The 17,020-nt window shown below is 38.4% G+C and overlaps 1 protein-coding gene across 29 annotated transcripts in view; it reads right to left on the bottom strand.

Annotated features, from left to right (window-relative positions):
* Positions 1-17,020, bottom strand: part of LOC137281723 (zinc finger and SCAN domain-containing protein 26-like) — an 88,690-nt gene that overhangs the window by 68,861 nt on the left and 2,809 nt on the right. Inside the window, exon 3 of one of the 29 annotated variants that reach the window (XM_067813259.1) lies at positions 1,674-2,120. The exons of 21 other annotated variants lie outside the window; for them this stretch is intronic. In XM_067813259.1, the coding sequence (XP_067669360.1) occupies positions 1,807-2,120 (314 nt within the window). In that variant the 3' untranslated portion in view covers positions 1,674-1,806. Of the gene's footprint in view, positions 1-1,673; positions 2,121-2,299; positions 4,778-6,293; positions 6,766-8,774; positions 9,664-11,260; positions 14,698-17,020 lie in introns of those variants that run through there. 7 more of the 29 variants (XM_067813246.1, XM_067813249.1, XM_067813252.1 and 4 more) reach the window with 7 other exon arrangements.

The raw sequence follows: 17,020 nt of genomic DNA, 5'->3' as shown, positions 1-17,020 counted from the left end.
AACAACAAAGAAAATAGGTTCTAGTTCCAAATAATGTATTTGATATTCTGATGAGAGGAATGAATTGGATTAACGAAATACATGATCATTACACACTGAACAAAAATATTTTTGAAGAAAACTGAAGTCTTGGGGTTTCATTTATGACTGATCTTAGACAGGACATTCCAGGTAAAACCAGTTGGAAGGTGGTTCTAATAGTTACGTTAAACAACTGTGGTCACCGCCAGTTCTTCATACACCGTAACAAACCTTGAGAACCTATTAACTGAACCATTAAACACCTTTCAAAACACTCCTCAGCTTAAAGACGAGATCAACAAGCAGCTAGTTAGCAAAATTTGCACACCAAGCATCAAAGTACCACAATCACCGATAGTACCTGCATATGGAAAATGTCTCCTGAGGATGAAGCTGTTGTCACCACTAATACTTTCTTTCTGATTGGAGGTTCAAAAACATTTCTAATTTTGCTTGATTATGACAAAACTTACTCAAATAGGAAGTAGTAGTTAAGAAAATCCATCATCCTCTCTTCATGTTTACATGAATGGTTGAAAGAAATCAGTTTTGTCTTCAGCATTCTTATTCATGTGGGTAGAAATTCACAAGGAAAACAAACAATTCAATGAAAAATTTGGTGACTAACCGAATTCAGACCAAAACAAAGTCTTTCATCCAAAACTTTCAGAACAAAATGCTTGTCAATTTATTCCACCGAAATCGAAAAATAAAACCTGAACAAGACTGTATGCAAAGTATTCTGAGATGTTGTCTGCATAGAAGCCTGCCCTCTCTGCTCCCAGAATCAAGATCTTCCCTCAGTTCCCCAGGTTTATCTCAAAAACCTTCGCTGTAGGTCATTCAAATTTGCAGCACCAACTCTACAGAACAGTGTTTCTTATACTACATTCTTACAACATTCAAATCACGACTCAAAACTTGCCTTTTCAAAAACGTCTACAACCTAAGACTTCCAAATACTCTCGTGGTCATTTTGAGCAACAGTCACACTTTCCTCATACACTCAAGGGGCTCTTTTTATATATAGCGCTTTGAGCATGCTCTGGATGGACTATGGTGCACAAGAAATATCCAACACACTAGGAGGCGAATATGATATGTATCACAAATATTGGGTAATGAATATGAATAATTATTCACAAATACAATAGTTTAGTAAAATGATTGATGCACACCATGGAATACTCATGTTGACAGTGTTATTCTGTCGGAGTAATAACCAGTGATCTGACATGACACTCAAATGCGGCACGTAAAGACTATTAGTTATCATGTTCAGCCATGGCAAATTAACATTACTTTCACTACTGCAATCCTAGTACATTCTCCACACTTGCATGTCTCACTTTGAAAAAGGACATAAGGGCTCAAGAAGAACATGCTCCATTGAAAAATGTAAATATTCATTCATACTCGGTTCTGGCGACCATGGATATCAAATTGAATTCATGAAAGGCTATGGTTCGAATCATAAAATATGTGAGTGTAACAGCCTTATTACACACTTGTAAAAATATACTATTTTCCTTAATAATTATATTTCCAAAGCTGTTGATAGGAATGATGGCATTCTTAAACAAGGAATGTAATAACCTTAATTATCACACCACTGATATATCTTCGTTCTAAAACATCCTTCAATTTCTACATGTGGCTTCAGTAAAATCCATGGACAAAAGCATCTGTTACCATCTTATGTAACAAAAAAAATTGATTAGCATAAAAAGTGTCAATGAAGCTACAGATGTCCAACATGGAAGGACCCTGGCCAAGACTTGTGGCTTATTGTGACAGCGATGCCTGGTGAACAGTACAGAGTTTCTGGTGTGCCAGTAAATTGTGTCCGTAGCTGTAAACTTTACCACACACACACGAGTAGGTAACATTTTTGTGCTTTGCCGCTATATGTCGCCATCTGGTGCCTGAACCAGAGAATACTTTGTCGCACTGGGGGCAAGGGAAGTTTCCAGCAGATGGCAAATGATTGGCTCGAGAGAGAGACTTAATGAAATTTCTGTCAAGGGACATGTCTGAAAAGGGGCTTTTTCCTTTAGGCATCAGAAGAGCCTGCTGATCGAAGATGCCAGCAAAGATCCCTGAAAGGACAAAGAAAATGTTCTAAAAGTAATTCTGTTTTTCCCTGAACCCAATTAAAACAACAAATATTTCATTGAAATTCAAATCGCACACACGCATGCACTCTCCTAAGATGTTTTAAACTACTTCAAGTCCATGTAAACTGCTTCTTAAATTTGACAACAAACCAATATCTGGGTCCATTTCCTCAGTTTATTTCATTAACAAGTCAGTATGACTCATGTGCAACCCCTTCAGCAGGAACACTTTGTGACAAAACAATACTGAGTACAGTCATTTGTACATAAAATTTACAAGTCAACAAAAACCAAGCAGATGATCAAATTTCAAGTCACATGTGCAAAACATATAAGGTAACAAAACTCTTCCCCAAAGAAGACAGAGCAAACAATGTACTCTTCCCCAAAGAAGACAGAGCAAACAATGTCATGGGCATGTTTATCATTCTCCCCAGATTTTTCAAGCTGAGGTTTTCTCCCGACTGGGGGAGAGAAAGTCTGAGTTGAACACCTTTCAAGCAATAAATGTATTCCAGTAATGAGTGTAGGAGACCAGAACTTCACACTTTGTACCAATATGGGGAATCAAGCTTGTGTTTTCAGCATGACAAGCAAACACTTGAATGCTGCTCTGAAACACAAGCGGCCCTGAATGGATTTGTGCAGGTAACAATTGTGTTTCAAATAAAGCCAGCGCTGTCCGTAGCTACAGACCTTCCCATATTCACAAAGATAAATAACCTTCTCATGTAAATCAGCAATATGACGCCATCAGGCTGATAGTTGGAGAAAGCCTTCTCACACTGGGGACAAGGGATGTGCCTGGAGGCTGAGGAAGTGAGTATGCTGGGAGTGTTAACACCTCTATCTAGATTTTGCTGTTCTTAGTATTGACTACACCACTTAGGATTATCATCAGTAGTGCCACCATAACATCCTGAGGGGACAAGAGAACTAGGTTCCAGTTGATTTCACAATATCTTCTAAAGGAAAGAATATAAGGACAACTTGGCCCGTGTTCAGTGACACAGCTGCATCTTAGAGGGTGATGGTGCAATCCGTCTGATTCAGTCTTAAACAATGTCTACTATGCTGCTACCACAGATTGAAGATTGTCTGGACAAAGCTGGACAAGGTCCACTTACACTCTCAAACTAAAAGTTTTTAAAATTTTGCAGGAGATACACAACATCCATGCAACAGAACAACCACTTGTGATTATTCCTTGAAATACTTCTGTTCAGTGTGAAGGGCAAAACAGTCGTGAAAATCATGGAAATGGACTACAGACCAGGCAGTGATGACACACCAAACATTCACACAATACAAAAGCTCTATGACGTTTGATAGGACAGCCATATCATTTACAAAATTCCTTTCACGAAACATCCTTGGGACCTTATGGAAGAAAATCAGTGTCTTTGATGATGTTAAATGAATCACTGACATTACGTCATTGTCAATGGTGTCAAGTTGGCAATAACAGTGCAAGATTTGATGTACTTGGTTTTTACACTTTTGCTTTTAAGGCACCTGGAATGATGATATGATAGCAACACATCAGTCTTTAAAGAGTGTCTCTTTAAAGAGATGACATGCAGTATAACCTATAAAGTCTGGGTTGAGTCAATTTCTCAAATTCCAACACACAGGGGGCAGGTTTTCTTATGACTAATCAGGCCTTGCCTATAAATGTACACTTTCCCACAGATGCACTCAAACTTGACTTTATTGTGGATAGCTGACACATGGTTGTGCCGAGCTCCTGCACTGGCAAACACCTTATTACATGATGCGCAAGGATAAGCTGGTGGAACAGATGCTACAGAAGGTCCTTGAGGCAAGGAGTGAGCATTTTGAGGATGTTGGAATATTAATGTGTTGGAGTCAGTTGTGTAGAAACTATCATTGTCTGTTGTACTGTTATCATTGTATGGACAGTAATCTTGATCATAGGCCTGGCTCGGTCGGTAACCATGGCAACCTGAAAGCAGCAAAAATCCAGGTCTGTAGTGAATATATCACATCCTTTTTAATAACGGCTGAAGTCAAATATTTCAAATTTGGAAAACATTTGTTTCCAAATAAGCAGAAAAGATCAAAGAGAAAGACAAACACACGTCTGGTATTTGTTAATGTACCCTGGCAAAGGTGTGCAATGTCATCCTGAAAACTACTGACATGTTAATGTGCATGGCAGAAAATACTGGACCCAACTGGACATGCCTCAAGTAATCATCCAAATCATGTGGACCTCACTCTGACAAGCATAACAAGAGTTAAAGTGAACTATTCACTGATTCAGTTCACTTTATCATTGCAATGCAACAGCGCACAAGTTTTCTGATGTCTAAGCAAGGCTGGCCTATAATTGTACACCTTGCCACAAATACATGACAGACTGACTTTCTCATGGATAGCTTTGACATGGTACATCCGTCCATTGGAATTGGAGAACATTTTCCCACAATGAGGACAAGGATAGGGCCGGGGTCGCTGTTCCCCTGAAACATTCAACCCCTTTGGACCTCTTTGGTTAAATGATGGAATCTGAACAATATCTTGTAAATGTGGATCGTAAAAGTCGGCATTTGAGTTCATTCCTAGAGATGGTTGATCTGAATGTGCTTCACCCTGAGACCTCCAGAAACCATAGCCTGTAAACAGAAAGAGCTAATCTCAGTGGTCTGGGGTGGAAAACCAACTTTTAGTGTCATTTCATAGAAAAGGGGGTTTGAGTTTGAAGAAATGTCAAAGCAGCATGGGAAATTCCCGTAATCTCTTCAGGTTGCTTTACTACTTAATCTCATAGTTGTATTTCAAGTATTCCCTGAGTTAAAGTATCGATTATCACGCACTACTTTTGGAGTAAGTATGGTTTTATGCTGCAAAAACAAAGGAAAACAAAACAAAATAAAATTTTCCTACTTGTGACCATTTCTCTATCTTAGTGTGCTGTCATCATTTTGAGATCCTGGAAAATGTTCCTCCATATGGCTGTAAAAATTGTGCAGGTGCAGTTTGTTGTGTAAGTCCGTAAAACAATCTTGTGTAACATATTCTGCAATACATTCCCGTACATGAATCATTGTTGAAGAGGCCAATACTCAATGTTGGATGCAAGTCTCACTCAAGGTAGAAGACACTGTAGCTGGGAGTTCCAAATAGTATTAGGGTATTACAATCATGATGATGTAATTATGAATAAATCAACATGGTACTTGACGTTAATGTTTAGAGGATTATGTATTTGAGAAGTTATGAATGGCAAAGGAAGATAACTCTACTTTAGTATCATTGTGAAACTTAATAACAGATATGAAATGAGATCAAATATTTATTTGCAGTTTGAAACTGTAAGTAGAAATTGCCTAGTAACCCACGGACAAGTAAGATACCATTACTTGATTGCCTGAAATGACTTGTCGCTGGCTCATGGCAATGGGACTTTTTCGATGACCGAGTATTCCCAGTGAATGAAACGTGTCTAATACAAAATTCCTATGGTGTATTTGCAGTGGGTCAACAATACATATGGTTTAATGTTGCTTTTATTCCAGGAATGTCAGTCGGGGCACACCAGAAATGGGTTTGACACATAGTAATTATGTGAGAAGCGAACCAGATATTCCATATGATGAGTAGACACTTTGGCTACTCCACCGCCCCTTGCAAAGAATGAAGATATGTTCCCTCTTGATATCCCAGCAATATCAAGGCATGCGACGTAAGAAATCGGTTTCACAAATTGTATCCATGTGCAAAATCAATCCTGGGTAGAACGAACGCTTTGACCACTAGACTAATCAACCAACCCAAGGTGCCAAGAAATAGATATGCCCTAACCAAGATGTGATGATGAAACAAAGTTAAGCTCCCACATCCGCAAATGACGACTGAAGACTTCAGAATTTTTAATGTGATTCTGATGAATAATAACACTGTGATAACTGCTTTTAGCCAAGTTGTCAAACAATGGATTGTTACAGCTCATTCTATTTTCACTCCACTTTACCAAAGTTCAACGAGAAACAATAGCTTTCTTCCTTGAGCAATAGGCACTAAACAAATGCCTTTTGATATGTGAGTGGGTGAGACACAAGCCAGTGAGTGAGTGATTTAATGCTGCTTCTGATAATGTTCCTGCAAGACAGAGGACAACAGAAATGAGCTTCACACATTGTACCCATGTGGGGAATTGAACCCAGGTCTATGGCATGAAGAGCGAACACCGCAACCACTAAGCTACCATACTGCTACTCCACTGAGAAACTGTGAGTTTATGTCCAGGTTTGTGATCCTGACTAGTGGTTACCATGCAGACTTAAGTACATCCTGCATGACTTCTGATGAGGAATCAGAGATGTACGATATTTGTAGTTCTTTCCACAAACGCACAGAAACGTCTGCCGTTTATGTTCAACCTGTATGTGATTAAATCTCGAGCCATGGGATGAGAACGTCTTGTCACATTCAGGACAAACGAAACTATGAGCTCTGTCTGACTGGGGATTCGAGGCATAATTAGGAGTACTATGTGGGAGAAGGAACCTTGCACTTCGGCCTTGGTCTGCTATAGGGAAACATTGTCCCATAAAAGACCCATCATTTTTGGAAGAGTGGAAATTGATGTTTGGCAGGTCACCTGAAAGTAACAAAAAATTCCATGTTCTCATTTTATCAGTGGCTCGTTGTGCTAGTTATTCGCTTTGTTAAATAAAGATTGATTAGCCATGATTTCCGTTAAATCGACACAGAAGAAATGAATCTGTTTCCATACAGATGTTTCATGCAGATCTGGGTGAGTGAGCGAGGTATATCACTTTCATCAATATTCCAGCGGGGACATCAGAATGTCATAAGTCAATGGACAATGTCATAAGTCAGTGAATATGGTGGTTATGCCACTTTCAGCAACATTCCACAAATATCACAACAGGGAAATGATTTTAAACAAAGAACTTGCATGTGAAATCAAACCCGGGTCCTCGGAACGATGAGCAGACACCTTAACCATTACGCTACCCAAATGTTATAAGTAAAGGCCAGATAATCTGCATCTACATGTGAACACATATGCTGTCTCATTGATCATCTAAAAAACACAGATCTGATTAAGTTTTATTCATAAGAAAATAATCTGATAATGACATATCTTTACTGTCAGCATTCTTGTTAAACACAAAACACTCTAATCAATGACAGACAAATAGTTGAATATGTTTACAAAATCTACCCTTTCTCAAAAAAGAGCTTTAATGCAAACAATTCTTCACATATTTTACCCTGGCATCAGGTAAAAAGTAGGACTCAAGCACATATGCCATGTTATGACTTACACAGTATTAATGCAAATTATGCAATTCAGCACTCAGCTGACCTCGGAGTGGCCAGTATCACACAAACAATGCAATCAATCTGAGGGAATTAGACCCTGACAAACATCTGCTTTGTGCAATCAACATCAGTGTATTGAGCCATGAACACGCAGTCGTTTGACATGCTGTAATGTTGTCAAACTTGAATTTTCACACGTCGAACACATCTATTTGTGCAGTCACATGACAATTTCGTTAGCTGCTATTGGTTGTTTCTGAACTACACTTCACATGTCCAACGTCAGTCTGATAACACCAAAAGTTTGATGGAAAAGTTGGTGAGAATAGAAACTGATAACATTTCTTGACAACAGTTTGACAACTCGGAGATTGGTGCTGGTGGCAGGTTGATGATATGTTCACACTCTCAAACTCAAGTCTGACATCATGTGTTGTCGAACTTTAGTTTAGTGTGTAAAGACTGCTTTATAAATTTAAAAATCTTACCTCCTAACATAAACTTCTCTCTAAGATGGTTTGTGAAAAGACTACTCCTTACCACATCTCATCGCTATTGTGAATGAATGCTTCACATAGACTTTATAGACACTTTGACACCTTGGCAGATTTATTCAATGTCAGACACCTAGGAACCTTATGTCCCATGTCAGACACCTAGGATCCTTTGTGTCCCATGACAGACACCTAGGAACCTTAGTGTCCTATGTCAGACACCTAGGAACCCTTGCGTCCCATGTAAGAGACCTTGAAGTCCATGCCGAACACATTGAAAACCTTTGTTCCCATATAAGACACCTAAGAACCCTTATGTTCCATGTGTACTGGGCATCTCTTCTGATGACTGGCAAGAGCAGTCTGATACCTGTATGTTCTCCCACATTCACATAAGAAAGTTACATTTTCATGTATTGCTTTAATATGATAATTCAGACCCCAGCTTTTGCTGAAGGACTTACTACACTGAGGACACTGAAACAGTTTGGGGCTTGGCCCTGTTCTTGAAGTAATTCTCTGTCTAGAATCATACTGATACATGTCGCCCACGTCAGGACGAGGAAGTAATTGCCTATCACCATGTCCACCCTGAAAATACCCTTGTGACTGGGGATATTCTGACATGCCATAACCTGGGCCACCTGAAAGCAACAAAAAGCCAAATTGGTGCATCATGGCTTTGAAAATAATAATACCCTGTTTCAAATTAATGCTTGAAAGGAGAAGTAAAATACTGATGTCACTGGTAATTGCTCAAGCGTGACAAGAAAACACAAGCCAGCAAATGTTTCTTTATAAGGAATTTTTGTTTGTGATCATCTTTTCAGGGTAAGTATGACTTTTCAAAGCCTCTAGCTATTTTACAGCAATATAAGGAAACAGAACACCAGAAAAGGGCTTCAAGCAATTTACCAATGCAAGGGATCAAATTCAGTCTTCGGCAAGAGAAAAAAATGTAAGTATCACTTCTGACCCAATCACTTACAGAACTGAGAGGCAACTGTCTATGCATCAATGAAAATTGTCTTTTATTGAATTTTCCTGAACAGGACAACACAATGTATCTTAAATTGTTCAGGGGCTAGCTGTTGAAACACTGACACATTTCAAAGATATGTACAATATCATGTCTTTCGCCCAGGATAAACAACATAAATTCCACAGGAGGGTTTCTCTGCATGACACATCAACACACAGTAGTCTGCTGTAAGATCAAGCTTGGTATAATAGATGAATATGTGATTTTAAATGTCTCCTTCAAGTTATCGAGACACTGAGCAAGATGATTAATCTCACTGAGCGACAGCTGCAGATCTCAGTTGAAGTTGTCCATTTTGAAAACGACAAGGCACTAAATACATAAGCTGTGGGAAATTATTGATCTTCATGATGTTGATATCATCTCTGAGCCAGAAAATGACACTTCTTTTGATGAAACGCCAGAGTTGTTTGATGCTTATACACCTTCCCACAAAGACACTGGTAGGTTACTTTCTCATGCACAGCTTTAATGTGATAGAACAAGGTGCTTCTTTTGAAAAACTTTTCACAATGGGGACATGGGTGAAGTTTGGAAGATTTGAGATCTTTGGATGGAGCGTTGCCTACTGGAGTAACTGAACTGTTCGAACGAGGAGAGTACCCAACAGCTCCCATGGGAGGAACATTCTTATGAGTTCCTGAATCGGAGTCTCCATAAACACAGACATCTGAAAGCAACAAAAAGCCAAGATGGATTTGGGAGATTTGAATGTTGTTCAAACAATGAAGGTTCGTGGGCATACATTCCAACAAACGCTGGAAATCACCGCATGTAGGTTGCAGGACAGGCTAGCTATTCTCGAAACGTTCGTAGCCCTACGAACATCTTAAGCTTAAGTTAAGAATTCTTAGGGCTATGAACATTTCGAGAATAAGGGCCCTGGATGATGAAATGAACACGATACCAAACATCATGCAAAGGCCCCTTTTCTGACAACTGTCAAATGGAAGGCAGTTATGAATGTGGATAATCCTCAATATCTTCCCCGCAGAACTGAGTGTTTCTCTTCTTACTTGGATCTCGTTGGCAGTTAGTAATCTGTTAGTCAAGCGTTATACTGGATGCCTGATTATGTAACAGATACAACTAATAACAATGTGCACAAGAAGAAAAGACGGTCATTCACCAATGCTGGTACTACTGGTAAAAAATAATATACCTTCTGAAGTATCAAACACATCGCTGAGGTATTAAACAGACATCAGAAGTATCAAACACATCACTGAGGTATTAGACAGACATCAGAAGTATCAAACACATCACTGAGGTATCAAACAGACATCACAAGTATCAAATACGTCTCTGAGGTACAGACAGACATCAGGAGCGTTAAACAGAGCTCTCAGCTAATAAACAGGCCTCTGAAGTGTTTCCATTCTCCACAAATCAAGTTTAAAGATTTGATACACGACAGGCGAGTACACATGATACACGACCATGATACACGACAGGTGAGTACACAAGACGACTGAAGCTCATTGCATGAATCACACAGAAAACAGTGGACAACACTGTGTTCAATGATGAGGTCAACCCAACCTACTCTATCACAATTAAATTTCTGAGGAAACAAAAGCATCATTTTGAACCTTCCCAACATACCATTTGCCCAGTTAACCATCAGAAGCATTCTGTGCAAAGAACTTCACTGCCTACAATCTGAACCTGTCACTGACACTACTTTCAGAACATCCTATTGTTAATATATAAACTATGAAAATAACTTCAAATATGGAATGAAAATTAACTTGACCATAACAACAGATTAATAGACAAAGTCACAAATAACAGCTGATTAAAATGAGAAACACATCCCCGAGATTTGGACAACATTCAAATCTGAGCATTTTGACAAATAAGTTATTTTCTCCATACTTCTTGTCAGTGTTCTGAACTGTCACTCAGTGAACAGCATTATGTTTGCTGCACTCCATACAAAGGACATTTCTTCTGATGAAAAGCTAGTGCCGTTTGGTACTTGTATGACTTTCCACACTCACAGCTAAAAGTTATTTTTTGATGTATTGCCTTTATATGATAATAAAGACCCCGTTTCTTGAAAGATTTGTTGCAATATGGGCATGGAAACAGCCTGCCTGAATTGTGATCAAATGACGATGCACTGAATGGATAATCGGTGTATTGAGCCCCTGAATTGTCTGAGGACGTCGGATTTGTAACTCCCGATTCAGGATAGTTCAAGTCTGATCCCAAATCGGAGCCTCCATAAGCATAGTAATCTGAAAGTAATAAAAAAGCCAAAATGGAATTCTGGGAAGTTTTATTACCAGCGACAAGAATCATACAAAAACATTTGGTATAATGATTAGGATATCATCTTAATTACATTATGCATTGGACATTAGAGCTTCCACATGCCTGAAGCCTGACATCAGCTCAAGTTCACAGATGATGATTATTTCAATGTTCTGCAAGTTGACAGTGTTTGGCACAGTCTGACCAGCAATATTCTCATCAATTTATCAATTCAATCAACAGTCATAAACTGCGGCAAAGATGTTAACCATTTTAAGGTGTCTTTGACGTACTAGGGGACAGTATTCTTGAAGAATTAATAGGTCTGTCAGTCCAAACAGCCCTCCAATGGTGAGCGTAAAACCATGAGGTGACCTTCCACTGGAACTTTAATAAGAATGTCCCTAGTGATCAAGAGACAAGTACTGAGCACACTTTTTTCTGTGTACACGCAAACTTGTCTTGTATTTGTACGACTTCCCACAAAGACACTGAAATGTCACTTTGTCGTGGACGGCTGTCTTATGATAAAACAAACCAGAGTCATCGACAAAGGACTTGTCACATAAGGGACATCTGTAGGGTTTAGGTCTATTTTGAAGGAATGGCTGAACATATAAGGAAGTGTTGATATGTTCTGACTTAGATATACGACTTGTTTCAACTGGATGCAATACATGTTGCTTGTCTCCCACATGGGGACTATCCACCCATGATGTGTCATACCCATGAAAATCTGAAAGTAACAAAAAACCAACACTGAAGACCTCTTTCGTCTGTCACGTTTCAATACTGAATCAATGCTCATGCAAGGACTGAATTTCTATCAGAAATTTTCAAATGTACAACCCCTTGTAATCATGCTAGATCTTCCCTATGTATATCAGTAAATAGTTTGCATCACATTTTTTCAACCATTATTTTGCTGGAATATCACACCAAATATTTCCATATCAAAGCAATCATGGCCTGGTTACAGTATGATTCACACTAGGCAAACTGTCATTCACTGTCCCAAACTTGGACAATAAAAATAAAAATTGTCTTATAAAATTTAACTTAAATAATATCTATCATTTGCAGTTTTATCAAACTATCAGTAACAATGATGTATTCACCATACAACAGTTATAAAATGTGTCTGTCATTGACAACATTTATGTCCCCTTAAAATAATTCAATGAATGTCTGGAACTGAAAAACAAACTGTTGTTTGACAGTTACACCATGCTGTGTAAACATTTTGGGATCATGAAAACAGCAAACTGAACAGAATTGGAGCAAGAAGTTTCATAACATCAAGCCCTCATACAGTTTTCTCACCAAGTTTCAACATAAATAGTGTAAACTTGTGATGTTTCAATTAGTTAAAATAATTGAAGACTGGTAGCAGTAACTTCACGACCAAGCAATCTATCGCAATTGTTCGTTACACAGCACAAACAACTTTTGAATTTTTTTAATCTGTTTTGGTGTTTTGAAACACTTGACAATTGTACATATCTTAGAAGTTGGCAGGGCCTGAAAATTGTTAGAAAAGTCACTTCACTCACTGAAATGCCACATTTAGCAGTTGGTAAACATCAAAAAACATGTTATACTTTTCTGCAGCAACAAGATGAAAAGGAAAAGTTGAAAAATGGCGTTATCCAATTTGTTTGATGATTGCTCGCTGGTAGTGACCAAATTACCAATTGTGATCCTTCAACCAATTTTCAAGACTAGTGTGAACCATGACAACTGAGCTCTTCACGCAGACTTCACCTATACAAGACACAAATGTCCAGCACAAGTTTTCTGGTGAAACACCAGTGCAGTCCTGTACTTGTAGGACTTCCCACAAACACATTTAAATGTTATTTTTTCATGAATGGCCTTCACATGGTAGTCTCGCCCACAACTCTTCCCAAACACTTTATCACAATGTGGACATGGGTACATTTTTCTATTCGGATGAATGGATCTGGAGGAAAACCTGCTTGAGCTCTGATACCCTGAAGCTAAATCTGTGTTCGGACTGAATGAAGCAAAACTCTCCTGTGATGATCCATACTCAGAAAATCCTATCACCTGATTGGCCCCATTTTCTCCATACCCATGGTAACCTGAAAACAACAGAAAGTCCACACCTTTAGCAAGCTGGTTTACTGAGAATCATACTATGTTCAAAGTGTTTGGACTTACTAAACAGTGGTATTCAACTACCCACTATTGGCCTACAAAAGCTAGAGATTACAGGATATGATCCCAGAGGAATTAAGATTGATATGACGAGCTGTTGAGATTGACAGGAATGATCATGGAAAAAAAGCAACTTCTAGCTGCTGAGCTTGATCTTGGCACTGTACAATTGTTAGCTCAATATTAATTTCAAGGTTAATTTGGCATGTCCAGAATGCCTCTTCCTTAAGAATTGTTGCCGGTTCCATTTGTAGTTGACTATATAATTTTAGATAAACATTTCTAAAAAGGTAACGATAAACCTAATGTTAGTCCATTGTCAAAGGCAGAATTGCAGAAAAACTGCCAACATTTAAATTGGTGATGTGAACAGAAGTCGAAATCAAACTGAGATTCCTCACAACTTGTCCTTTGCCCGTGACAGCCTGACAAAGGTCATATACCACAGACATGTTACCTCTCACACAAGTGATCTTAATTTCTGTATTTCAACTTCCGCAGAAACTAGAAATACAATGGCAGAGAGAAACTGGCACATTAACAACAAAGAGGTTCTCCAAATGTCCAAAATGTAAGCAGGCCCACAAATATCACCTGCATGCTGTAAAAACGACTTCATAAATACAAAAATCCCCCCAATAATGTCCTACTCGTAAACGAGAAAACAGCATTAACTTCTCAGGTTCATTATTTCACGACATCTTGAAGTTGTCGTCTTGTTGCGTATGACCTGTGTTTTTCATGTGCCTTTTTAATCCTGATATATAGGAGTATGTTTGGCCACAGACGCAAGCGAACTTCAGTCCTCTATGCTGAGAGCGAATGTGTTCTTCCTTTTTCTGTCGAGAAGCAAACATGTTTCCACATTCCTCACATTGAGCAGTTTTCTTCTTTTCTGGATTTTTCAAATTCATAAATTCATTACATCTTTTTGCATGTTCAAGAAGGCTGTTCTTAAAGTGGAACTGTTTGTGACATCCTGGACAGAAATGTGGTCTCTGATTTCTATGAATGTCCATTAGGTGTTCCTGCAATTCAGTATCACTGCTGAAGAGAATTCCACAATCCTCAAACAAGCACCTGTTCTCACTGTCCATGTGGGCTACCATGTGTTTGTTCATGTCATGTCTACCCAACACAATCCCACAAATATGGCAGTCAATTTGAGAATCAGCGACGCTCTCTGCTTGATCACCTTGGTAAATGGAGGTAACTAGTTGCCTTGGAAACATCTCACTTCCTGACGTCCCAATTCTGAGGGGTCCTGTGCAGAGGAAAAGTTCACTATAAAGTTCTGTTTTCAGTTGTCTTTTCAACTTTCTTTCCACCACTATAAGCAAATACCATGGCGATCTAAAATATTCTGTACAGGAGTAACCGTTTCCATCACAATGCTTTTCCAGTATATTCAGGAAATCCATAAGATTCTTCACTCCAAGTTGCCAAGGACAACCAATCAAAATGCAACAGGAATAAAAAAAAAATTCCCTCAAATACTCTTAACATTTTGTTAAACATGAATGAGTTAGATGCAAATACTGAACCATGACTCTAAGACCCTGTCCATTACATCACATGGCAACACCACAATTGTGTCGTCTCCTAAACCAATCACGAGTATTCCACAGACGCCATTAACACATCACACTACAGTCAATTAAAGTTATCACAAACTTCATCATAAGCCATCCGACAGCAGCATGAAGGTGGTATAGTCAAATACCGGTATAAATCTAAGCATGATACACTTCATCACGCTTACCACTGGTTATTCACACACCTGTTCCCCCTCCCCAAATAGTTTCCATTTCCACCAATGTTTATACATCGCACATCAAGACAAGTTAAAGGAGAGACTATCGGACCACCAAGAAACAGAGCTCTCAATGAAATACACTGTGTACAATATGACACACTGTCTGAAGTGAGACAAGGGAGATAATCGTCCATCAGATCTGTATCAATTCAGCACGACAGCAATATTCAGCATATTATGTGACAGCACAAGGTAAATGTCAAGCAAAGTTGGGAAGATTGCAAATAACAAATATTTCATCATCAGTGAAGTATGGTTTTGCAAAAACGATTAATATTTTGATGTACTTTGGGACCCTCATTTGAAAATGAAGATTTTAGCTTCTTGCAAATCCATACTTACCTGGATGATATATAGGACATATATTCAAATAAAGTATTCTACATTCACAGTATTCGTGGCAACATCTTAGTGTTTTTGTCAGGTCTTGGAAAATATGTGCAAAATAAGTTTCAGAATGAAGCAACACCCAAATTGTCATGAGAAAGAATCAACTGATTTTTTTTGCACTTCAAAAGTATGAAATATTCAAACATTTATCAAATATAGACAAATATCTCCCCAAAAACCCGGGGAACAAGTGTACCATATTTGGCATAATAAACAATGCTATAGAGATGCACAGATTAATCTATTACTTCAGTGGTAATGATGCATCAATTCCTTGTCTGACGTGTCTAGTATCCCACAGGTAACCTAATGAGTTGCATGTTGGATCATGCCTATATGAGAATATTATGCAAAATATGGCACGTCTTTCACCATGGCACATGGCTTATTTTGCAGTATTTTACATGTCTTGACCTGGTTTATCGTTGATGAGCTTCAGGACGTCCTAGCCCAGGCCACAGTTGAGTCAGGAAGCTGTGTGTGGACTTACCTTGTGATGCCGGGAACCACGCCCATATCGTTGCTGTACTGTGGCTCTGGGTGTGTCAACATGGCAAGTGACAAGATGGATTATGAAATTCTAGTGTACTTATGAGTTGGTTTTTAACTTAACATCTGTCAACACGACCAGAACTTTCAGACAAAAAAACTCATAATCAATCTTGTCAGTCACTTTATGTGCAAAATTCACATAAATTGTAATCAGATAACTATCATACAATTTCAAAAATAATTCTAATTCAAAAAATGAAAGGCAGCAACGTGCAACAATGTAAATCACACATATAAGCATTTGACATGTCGCTGCATCAAAGCGTAATTCCAAGAAACTGGTTACAAGTGTGCTTTAAACATACTTATTTGTGAACTCTGAAGCACCTTTCAAATATGAACTCATTGTCACTTTCATCTGCACTACTTGCTGCATTTCATAATATGCATCAACAATTGAAAACCTTCATATGAAACTGGTACATCCGGATTTTTTGTCAAAAATACAAAGAGAAATGTTGAATTTTAAAATTCTGTTACCAGATTAAGTGCAAGCTTTCTGTAGCTTTCTTTTTCAGTTTCAGGTTGCATCATTTCAAGTGAAGTTCCAACTGCTAAGCTTTCAGGCCAGAACTGTTATACATGTGTTCAAGCTCCTTAAACAAGTACAAGTACAAGTACAAGGTATATTGAGGGTCGTTTATAACCAGGAAGAAAGAATTTACTGGGTATTTCTGGCATGAAAACTGAAATGATGCCGGTAATATTGTGCACACATTTTGTATCAGTACTGGAACAATATCCATACAATGTTGAGAACTTGACCCATTTATATCTTTTCAGATGAAGCACAGTGCAGCTTTGGAAGATCCAGATACACAATCTACAT

The sequence above is a fragment of the Haliotis asinina genome, chromosome 4 (genome assembly GCF_037392515.1).
Source record: "Haliotis asinina isolate JCU_RB_2024 chromosome 4, JCU_Hal_asi_v2, whole genome shotgun sequence".
NCBI lineage: Eukaryota > Metazoa > Mollusca > Gastropoda > Lepetellida > Haliotidae > Haliotis > Haliotis asinina.
Note: the sequence above shows the minus strand (reverse complement) of the source record. Positions and strands in the feature narration are given on the sequence as shown.